Here is a 10420-nt window from a genome sequence, read left to right as displayed (position 1 = left end):
TGTTCCCTCTCTCCAACTTCCATCTAACCTATCAACCAGGTGACCTCATGTGCACCCTATCTCTATAGTTACCCTGGCCTCACCCTTTTAGAGATCCCTGCTGTTTCTGCAACTTAAAACTAACTTGTTTTCTCTTTTTTTCCTCATGAAGTTTCTGAAGAGTACAAGTGAAAACATAAGTGCAAATATATCCACACATTTTTATTGTGGATTGATTAATCTATAAATTGCAAGCCACTAGTGTTTTATCTTAGTTATAGCAGCACCTTTAAGGTAAAGTAAGATTTAGATGTGGGAAAGGAGACATTTAAGCAGAAGAGAGTTGATCAAAAGTGTGGACAAAAAGTTAGATTTCAGGAACAAAAGCAGAATCCAGCATCTTTAATGTAACAAAATCAATCCAAGGAAATTCACAGGAACATTGTGAATTAAAAGAATTGTCTGCAAGCCACAGGGAGAGATGATAGATGACAAAAATCCTTGCACAGAGCTGGGTTTTATGTGGTATCTTAACGAGAGGTAAAGATACAGAGGAGATAAGGGAGGGAATGCTAGAGTCGTTGAAGACATGGTAGAGCAATTAAATTCAGGAATGACCAGGAGGCCAGAACTTGAGAAGTTCAAAAAGTTAGCAAGAACAAGGCTGATGGGTGAACAGGTCTTGGTGCAGGTTTGGACATATGATAGAGTTTTGGATGGACTCTACTGAGTATTGAAGAGGAAGGCCAGCCTGGAATGTGTTGGAAGAGGCAAGTCTAGAGGCAACAAAACATGGAAGAGGGCTTCAGCCAGCAGATGAGCTAAGGTAGAGATGAAGATGTGTGATATTACAAGGGTAAAAATAGGAAATCTCTCTGAAGACATGAATTTGAGCTCAAAAACAATGAGATTGTGAAGAGTCTGGCTCTTACACAGCTCCCAAAGGGAAGATGAAGTCCACCATTGGGGTAAGGAGTTTGTGACGACTGAAGTCAATACTTTCCAATCCTTAGAGGAAACAATTGTTCTTCCAACACTGAGTATCAAATTAGAAGTCTGAAAATCTTGACAGTGGATAGACCAACAGATCTTTAAAGACTTAGAGGTTTGATAGGAAAGATACGAAGAAATGTGTTCCTCTTGATTACAACACCTCTCAACATTCAAAACTCAAGGAAATACAAATCAAGTGTATGCAACCTGTCCTTGGTAGTTAAAAAGCAAACTGAATTTTATGATGGGGACAGATGATTGGATGTGACAAATTCTGCATTACAGTTTCAATTGTAGTAGCTGAGACAGACAATTTTATGACAGTAGAGTCTTTCTCTTGGAGAGGATATAGGTTCCAAAATAAAATGGCAATAACAGACCATAACTTTGGAGAAGACCAGTTAAGTCAGAGCATTTCTCTGGATTTGTTACCTTTATTATAGGTCTAAAACAATGATCGAGCATTATATTAATAATACTTTCAATTCAAAGCAATATTTCATAGTTTCCTCTGGTCTCCAAACCCACCTCTCTCCATTCAAACTAATACAGTAAAACTCAATAATCTAGCACCTTTAGGACTTTGGTGGTGCTGGACTAGATTTTCTGGACTCATGGATGTTACTCCTGTTAATACTGAAACACACTTTTATCTCATTTGTTTTTCAAATGTTGCACAATGGTATAAATTTTCCAATGAGTTTAAAGGGAGTACACAAACCTTCAGGACACCAGCTCCAGCCGTAAACCTACCCAGGTTCCTGATCCTTGGTGTTCTGGATCTCGAGCCTGATACAAACTATACATCCAGACTACAGTCCAGACCCTGGCCTTAGCTGGACTCCAAATCTTTAGCTCCTATTCTGAACTTTTGACTGGCTAGATGCCAAACCATCAGGTTCCTGAACATTCAGATGCTGAAATATTGGAATTTTTCTATAAAATATAAATGAAAATTTGCCTTTGCAAACAACAATCAAAATCTTCTTTTCATATATTTTAAGGATTTCTTTTATTTCTAAATTCCCAAATCCAAACATATACATTTGAAATCTTCATCCCAATGTGACCAAGACTCCCATTGAAAATAAAGAGAATTCCTTGGATACTTTATATAGAGCTATGTCAGAATCACCCCATAAATGTGAAGTTGGATTCTTCATTTCCCCTCAAGGCTTATCACAAAAGGCCAAGAGTCAGGATAAGTGTTGCTCCAACAGTCATGCAGCTTGACAACAAGCAGCTCAAAGTAGTAGGCTTGATTCGTTTCCAAATGCCCCACTTATTGAAAAATAAAAACTGCGGAAGCTAGAAATCTGAAAACAAACAAAAATGTTAGAAACGCTCAGCAGGTCAAGGCAGAGTTTGTAGAAAAAGAATTAGAGTTAATCCATCAGGTCAAGACCTCAGTTCTGATGAAGGTTCTTCCATCAAAAATGTTAACTCTTTCTCTTTCCATCATTGACTGACCTGCTGAGTATTTCCAGCATTTTCTGTTTTAATTCCAAAAAGTAGCTTCACCACCACTTTCTTGAGGGCAGTTAGAGAAGGGTAATAAATGCTGACTTTAAGAACATCCGTATCTCATGAAAGAATAAAGAATGTCACAGATCACTATAGTTCATCTTCACTTTCACCCATTAAACATGTCATTAACATTTCTGGGAAGTTAAATATTGCACATTATTTTAAGAAATCTCCCTTAAGTCACAAGATGGTAAATACTCAGTCTTAAGTTACATGAAAAAATTAATGGGTTGGATCTTGCTAGGCAATACCAGCAGACAAGATGGTGTTATGGTTAACATACAAAACTAGCAGGTAGAGTTCTGGACTGTTTCAAGTGACTAAATTTGAAATTTAAAAACTGCTTGTCTCATTAATGGCAACCATGAAACTAATGGATTGGCGTAAAAATTGGCATGGTTTACTATTGTCCTTCAGGGAATCACATCTGCCATCTGGTCTGGCCTATAGACGCACAGCAATGTAGTTCACTCGTAACTACCTACTTAGTTCAAGGACAATTAAGGATGGACAGTAACTGCCATTATTGCCAGAGATGTCTATGTCCTGTGAACAAGTATGAACCATCTCTGCTTACGAATGCCCGACTTACGGACACTCCTACAGATGAACGAGCTCCCGTATCATTAAATTCAAAAGTCCAACTTACATACATATACGTTTATTCCTACCAATGGCAGGACTCTCTCTTTCTCCACTTGGAGTAATTGTTTTGTTATGTCTTGTGTTTTTGATGCCATTCATTACAATACCGCGAAGGAATAGTTACCATATTGAGTGATTATTTTCCAACTTATGAACTTAATTGACTTAAGGATGTCTGTGAAAACAGAACCTGTTACCCAGGGACAGCATGTAAATTCTCCACAAACTCCCAGGTCTGAGATTCCCAAGCAAATGCAAAAATCCCAAACTTGCAGGCAGTCCTTCAATGGCAACTTCCTGACTGACCACAGAATCCAGTCTTGGATTGCACACTTGCAGCAATTCCCCAGGACTTAAGGCTAGGGAATCTGCCAGCTGAACCTGAGCCAGGTCACAGTGACTCCATTTATCTGAATTGAGAAAGGCTATGAGAGAGGATGCATTTAGTTAATTTAAATTTTTGAATTGAGTTTTGTTAAAAGTAAATTGTTTGAAAATCTTCTTGTTTCATGTTTTGTTTAAAAATTAAGTATATAAAATACTTTTTGAATGTTCCTGAATTTCAGCAACATTCAAAGCATTTAACTTTCCTGAAATTTAACAGCCAGCTTAGCCAGTTTTTCCACAGCCTTTTCCAAGGAGACAGCACCATGCCATGTATTGCCATACCGAGCTTCTTCACTGAAGACTAGCAGGGAGGCACAAGTTGACAACTGCATATCCACAATAGGTAAGTTTGCACTTAAAAAGCAAGTCAGCAGTCTTTCAGTATCTTACTGTCAGGCCATAAATGTAAACCTGTTAAGCTGACAATATAATGTAAGGCATTGCATTTTAAAGTAGTATTCTTCAAAAATCCTTTTGTTTCTATTACACATGCCTGACAGTAATGGTTTTAAGCATCTACTTTTTGATAACTGCGTGTATATTTTATCAAGTACTTGTGTTCTTTTACTGCATTAGATTTGATGATCTATTTTTATTCATTTAGTAAAAGATTTATTCAGGCATAAAATTACATTTTCAATATTATTCCAGTGATTAATTCACATTTATCAATTCTTCAGGAGGATAATCAGTAGGGCTTCTCTTTATATTCTTCTAAAATCTCTTTTCTTTCGTTGGCAGTTGGCATTTCAGGTCTAACACCATTCCTTCTTCTTTGCACCATTATGTTATTCTTCAAAAAGGGGAACAAAAAGTTCTAAGTAAATAATAATTTCCATTAACTTTATTAAAGATACCACAAACTAAAACAACAGAAATACACAATATACATTTCTCGGACAGTGGTTAGTAGGGAAAGTTACAAAAGTCATAATTCACAGATTGAGACCAGGTGGCAACATTTTGCAAGTCCTGCATCAACTCCAACAGAAGATCCTGAGAATGGAAATATTACAGGAAAGCCCTTGAAGAACTTTCAAGTGGTGGGATAGGTAACTTGATTAGAAAATCCAGGCTGTTGCAATATCATACTGAAACCAGCCAAATTTGTAACTGATGTTGACTTAGATGCTGTTCATGGTCTTCTGATTGGAGTTAAATCTTCAGTTAAACTTACCCAAAATTTCCTACACATTTTATATCTCAGAAAGTAATAGCTGCACATATCTTTGTTGTAGTTATTTGCTTCTAGGCACTTCTTGGAGGCATCAGTTTCCTTTAAATAAAAATTAAATATCTGTCACATCTGTTAACAAACTTGGTATAATAAAATGATTGCTAGCATTTAATAATTCTCCTACCTCAATACATGGATTTATGTCTTCATCTCTTAACTTTCGCACATTTCCAGGCATTCTAAATTAAATTTTAACAGTTTCTGGCATCAATAAAAGTTGCAATGTAATTGACCAATCTTCCAGTATTGAAAAGCACTAAGAAAATTTCTCAAGTGAAAAATTGGTTTAGGAAACATTCAATAAACTTCATGAAAAAATATTTCTTTCCCAGCGTCCCCAGTTCCATTTATCTTTCTCCTTTACCTCTCCTCTCTCAACATATTTCCATTCTTAATCACTTTTACCCTCTCCCTATCTTCATTCTTGCTTTCTCTACCTTATGGATTCTTTGGGCAGGCACGCTAGTGTAGTGGTTAGTGTAATGTTATTACAGTGCCAGTGACCTGGGTTCAATTGCTGCTGCTGTCTATAAGGAGTTTGTACGTTCTTGCCGTGTCTGCATGGGTTTCCTCCGGGTGCTCCGGTTTCCTCCCACATTCCAAAGACATATGGGTTAGGAAGTTGTGGGCATGCTATGTTGGCGCCAGAAGCATGGCGACACTTGTGGGCTGCCCCCAGAACACTACGCAAAAGATGCATTTCACTGTGTTCTGATGTACATGTGGCTAATAAAGATATCTTTTCTTCTTTTATCAACTCTCTCCCCAGATTTACCTTCTGCCTTGAAAATTCTGTGCCCACAGTTGCTTTCTTTTGCATCCCATCTTCCTCCAATATCCCTTTTCCTACTGCTAACAAGAAGGTATGAGATAGAATTGATGGAATGTGTAGCCAGCAAATTTCTCTTTGAGTGATTCCATCCTGCTCCCTCTCTCTCTCCTGATCTTGTTACCTAATCTTCCTTTTTCAACAGCAATTTTCTCCCTCTTTCTGCCCAGTTTCTATATACCCTTGATCTCCTTCTATATCCTCCTCTTTTAACTCCCACCTCCACCATATTCTCTCTCATTGACCTTTTCTGTTCACACTCTTCTGATTGGAATTAAATCTTCAATTAATCTTGCATCCACCTCAATTTCCTTCATCTCAAGTTTTACTATCCCCTTATCTTGCCTGCCCCTCCAACCCATTACTCGTCTTTCCCTCCTCATTGCCACATCTCTGGCTCAATTCCTCCTGTTCTCTTCCACTTTACATTGCCCTCTACGTAGATTGCTTGTTCTCCCACCGCCTCTTCCCTCACTTCTACCTTCCTCCTTCCCAGATGTTGCTTTTCATCTCATTTCTTTCCTCCCCCAAAATCTTTCTGCCCTCTGCCTTTCTTCTACCACCGTCACCTCTGCCATCCCCCAACGGACCTCTGCCTCTCCTCCCTCTTGCTTTTCTTCTACAATTGCCTTCCCTCTTCTTTGCTGCTTTCTCCTTCGTTTTATTGCCCTTATCTAGCCCATAATAATTTCCCACTCCGACTATCCTTTCCCTCCCACTGCCCCATTCCTCCTCCCCGCAGTGCCCTCTTGCTCCTCCAATGTTCCTTCCTCCATAATCTCACCTTCTGGCTCCTTCTTTCTCAGTCCCTATTGCCCCAGTACCTCCAGCATGTCCCTACTTCCTATTCTTCGCCTGTTGCTGTACACCCCTCTCCCATTGCACCTTCTCCCTCTCCCCACCATTTCTCTATACCCTCCGCCCTCATTGCCCCCTCTCCCCACCCTCAGCCTCCCTCCCCGGTCACCCCCTCTACCTCCTGCATACCCTCCTCACCTCCAACATCAGGACACATCAACCATCGACGTCACAGGCAGCCGCGCGCGCTCTAATATCCGCGGAACCTAACGTGATGGCGGAAACCTTGGATTGGCATTGATGGACGGCGGAGTCGGGCCAATGAAGCGCGGGAGCCGCCGCCGTATGTCACGGGGAGCCCCGCCCCTCACTCCCACTCATCCAATAAAAAAGGGGTGAGGTGGGCGGGATGTCCGCCATCAAGGTAGGTGGAGGCGCAGCGCGTATACAATGGCCGCTGGATGGAGGCTAAAGCAAACAATTTTTAGGCCCGCGGTGAAACAAAAATATGAGAAAAAAATTTTTAAAAATTCGTAACATTGTTTAAAGCCGGAAAAAAATACGGGAAAGTGATGTTGAGTGTCCCGCGGTAAGTTTCAGTTGAATTTTGCCAGGTGTTGTCCCCGTTTTGAAATAGTTTATCAGGGTTATTTAAATCATGTTGTGAGAGGGGAGAAAGTTTGTGCCCCCGTTTGTACCTCAGAGGGAGAGACGGAGGCAACGGCTGCAGAGACAGAGGAAACAACTTGTGCGGCTGATCCCAGCTCCTCGCCGCTGCCGGGGGATAACCTCGCTGCTTGCAGCACTTTATTCGCCCTCAGCCCGGCTTCGGCTGGGAGCGGGGCTTAATTTATCTTAATTTTTTGTTGTTGTTGTACGTTCAGCGACAGCACTGAGGAGGGAAAGAAAAACTTGGAACAGCCGCTTCTGTCATAGCTGCAACACGACTTGGAAAGAATTTAAAAATTTAATGAACTTTTCATTAAAAAGTTCCCTTTTTTTAATATAAAAAGCACACTTTTTCAAGCTCCCCTTTCTCTTTCTTCTCTTCATCTTCTTTCCTTCTCCCCCCCCCACCGCCCAGTTTTTGTTTCGAATATGACTTTTGGAATAAACGAAAACAAATCAATTTGCGCTTCAATTAAAATTTTAACTAAATGTTGAACTGCAAACAATTTTCATGACGTTCATAGATTTTTAAATTTCTTAATTTAAAATTTCACAACACTATCGAGATGAAGTGAGCAGCTTTGCACAAACATGCAACCAAGGTGTTGAGGGGGAGGGTAGGGAAAGGGTTGTAGTTGTTGAATATTACTTTTGAGTTTTTCCAATAGTAGTGTAGATGATTTTGGGGAAAAGCGCTTTCTTTAAAGCACTTTATTCTTGAATGACGTTTCGAGGACCTGGCGAGTTTCGGGGAATAATGGAAATGCAACATTTCTCTCTAAACTTTATGGCGTGTAGATGAAACAAGAATTATGTAATGTGAAATTCTTTCCCCCCCCCCCAAAAAAAAAGCACAAAACTACTTTAGATCAAACCAGTATTGGCTTATTGAGAAACGCATGTTTCGATTAAACATTAATGTGGGATTTCGATTTGGTACAAGTATTTACAATTGGAAGTTAATTTCGATTGCTATAATGTTTATTTTCCGCCATTTAATTTGCGAAGTACATAAAATAATTCGACACTGAGTGATGAGAGGAGGATTTAATATTATGGAGAATTAGAGGGAAAACACGAAGCTAAACGCATAAATTAGCATCTTTACGTCAACATAATGGTAAACATTTTAAAGTCGGACTGATTGATTGGTTCCTCTGCCCAAAAAGAGGGACTGATGTTTGTTTCTGTTAAATTATAGCTTTTACTGCTCTCTTTTTGGTTTGAATTCGCTGACGCAAATTGTGCGTTTTTCTGCACATGTGAAGCAGTACTGCATTTCTGACATGTTTCACGGCGGGGGGAGCGGGGGTGGGTGTGCTCTTGCAAGAAGACAACGTGTGTTAATGAAAACTATTTTGAAATCGAAAAGACGGATACCTGTTTCATTCAATTCTTTTAAATCTGCGAACTGAAGACCTACAGTACTTCATATTTGTTGTCTCGTATTGTGATTAATATTCTAATTACTTATGTAGACGTAGAGCACGTCAGCGCCATTGGAAAGCCGCTGTTCTTGCTGCTTGTGCAGCTATTGGTATAATGACCTGAAGGATGGGCTAATACGTTAACAATTTCAAAAATAAATATTAATTGCATAAATAGTTGTCTCTTTAGTTTACCTTTAGATAATTCGATTGTTTGCCGATGCACAGCGGAGTGGTTTCCGAAGTGTTAACGCACTGTGCAGTTCTTCGTATCGCATCAGTTATGACAACTATTTAAAAGGATGCTTTCACATGATTGATGAGTTTTATTAATTCTGACCTAATCATTGCAGATCGTATGGAAATTACAAATTAATTTCAATATAAGTGTGAAATTATTATTTTGATGGAAGAAATAAGAATCTGAATAAGTTTGAAAGGGTATGGATTTACAAATTTCTTTCTCTACTTTAGAAAGTTAAAGCTATAAAGGTGTAAAAACAAACCACTGGATTCCATTTCTAGAACAGTAGAATGCAGAGGTGTAGAACATTGGATTAGGACAAGCTTGGAGCACTGTGCATAGTTCTGGCTTGTCTGTGCTTCTAACAAGTATATGGAGGCATAGAAGGGAGTGCAAAAGAGTTTTACCAGGCTGACCTCAAACTGAGAAGGAACAACTATCAAGAAAGACTAAGCAGCTCTAGGATAATTTAGGGTGATAGAGGTCTTTAAAAATTATGAAGGAACCTGATAGATTAACAGTAGAGCAGATGTTACCAATTGTACAGGAGGTTGTAGTCATGAATAGATAAGGAATTTGTACAAATCTAGAATGTGTGACCACACAGAGTTAGTGGTTCATACAAGTGTAGCTAGAAACTACAGGAGTACATGGGGGTGTGGTGGAAGAATAGATATTTTGAAGAGATGTGCAATGCAAGGCTTCTATGGAAGACATGCTGAAATTGAGTTTTTGGGTCAATGGCATCTGTAATTTTTCTAAAGTGCAACAAACATTCCTCATTTAACTGAGGATATTTAAATGGAAATTTTGGCTTATCAAAAAATTATGCTTTTAAACAATTTAAACCATCAGGTAACAGTTGGGTCTATCATTTCAATATTCTTTGGTTTATAACAGTACTAAAATTTACTAACTGCTTTGATTATTTCATAAAAGCTGCAACCATCTAGGAAGTCTTTAATGAGATTAAGGAACTGTAGCTGAAATAGTACATGTCAATTATATGACAGACTTTTCTCTAAGCTTGACTATGTTGATTCATAATTAAATGCAACAGTCCTCTCCCCTGGAAAACATAACTTTAATTCAATACTTCTATAACTAATTGTTCTAATTGACTAACTTGGAGCGTTTTGGGTGTTAAGGACTTAGAAACTTATGATTTTTAAATACTGAATTGGAGTAATTGTTTTTAACATTTGTGTAGTGGCATTTAAAATATCTTTTAAAACAGACTATTGCTTAAATTCAGTTGAAATATTAATTAACTATAGTTTGATTTTTAATAAAATTTAATTAATAGTATTGAATCTAGAAGCACCTTGTCCCAAAATTATTTAAATCCTGGATGTATTTTGAAATCTTTAATTGTCAAGGGTTTCTATTAAACAGATTTTTGTGGTGTTGAATTTCACTTCTAATAGACACAACCTAGTTTCATATCCTGTTAACTTTGTAAATGGCTCACAAGAACTTCCAATTTTTGCACATGCTAGTTATTTTAGTGTTCTGACATTGAAACAATCTTGGCTATGATGCTTTGTAATCTTACTTCAAGATGAGAATAATTGTCAAAATATGTTTGCATTGGTGTATGTAAAAGTGAGAACGAAAGTGATTTACTAGCAGCAATATTTATAAACTCACTTTAATTTCAGCAACTTATTTCAATTTCCTTAGTT

At 38.3% G+C, this 10420-nt stretch overlaps 2 protein-coding genes across 2 annotated transcripts in view; one reads left to right on the top strand and one right to left on the bottom strand.

Moving 5' to 3' along the window:
• Positions 1-2240: 2240 nt before the first annotated feature.
• On the bottom strand, positions 2241-6692 carry chchd7 (coiled-coil-helix-coiled-coil-helix domain containing 7). Its single transcript, XM_052023393.1, has 4 exons — positions 6594-6692; positions 4893-4947; positions 4709-4807; positions 2241-4324 (listed from the first exon to the last, which is right to left on the bottom strand). The coding sequence occupies exons 2-4, from the start codon at positions 4944-4946 to the stop codon at positions 4220-4222; spliced, it is 258 nt and encodes an 85-aa protein (XP_051879353.1). The 5' UTR covers position 4947; positions 6594-6692; the 3' UTR covers positions 2241-4219.
• A 169-nt stretch (positions 6693-6861) lies between these two features.
• The window catches only part of plag1 (pleiomorphic adenoma gene 1), a 39994-nt gene continuing 36435 nt past the window's right edge, over positions 6862-10420 (top strand). The window contains 1 exon segment of the mRNA XM_052023157.1: positions 6862-6984. The gene's annotated coding sequence lies outside the window, so the exon portion shown is untranslated.

The sequence above is a fragment of the Pristis pectinata genome, chromosome 9, assembly GCF_009764475.1.
Source record: "Pristis pectinata isolate sPriPec2 chromosome 9, sPriPec2.1.pri, whole genome shotgun sequence".
Taxonomy (NCBI): Eukaryota; Metazoa; Chordata; class Chondrichthyes; order Rhinopristiformes; family Pristidae; genus Pristis; species Pristis pectinata.
The sequence above is the reverse complement of the archived record's forward strand: the minus strand, read 5'-3'. Positions and strand labels throughout refer to the sequence as shown.

Bases quoted from the DNA above. Each gene is read 5' to 3' on its own strand.
- chchd7 (XM_052023393.1), bottom strand. From the start codon at position 4,946: ATGCCTGGAAATGTGCGAAAGTTAAGAGATGAAGACATAAATCCATGT. The intron at 4,808-4,892 runs GTAGGAGAATTA...TTTTATTTAAAG, and splicing joins ACATAAATCCATGTATTGAG to GAAACTGATGCCTCCAAGAA. The intron at 4,325-4,708 runs GTAAGTTTAACT...CCCTTTTTGAAG, and splicing joins AAATGTGTAGGAAATTTTGG to AATAACATAATGGTGCAAAG.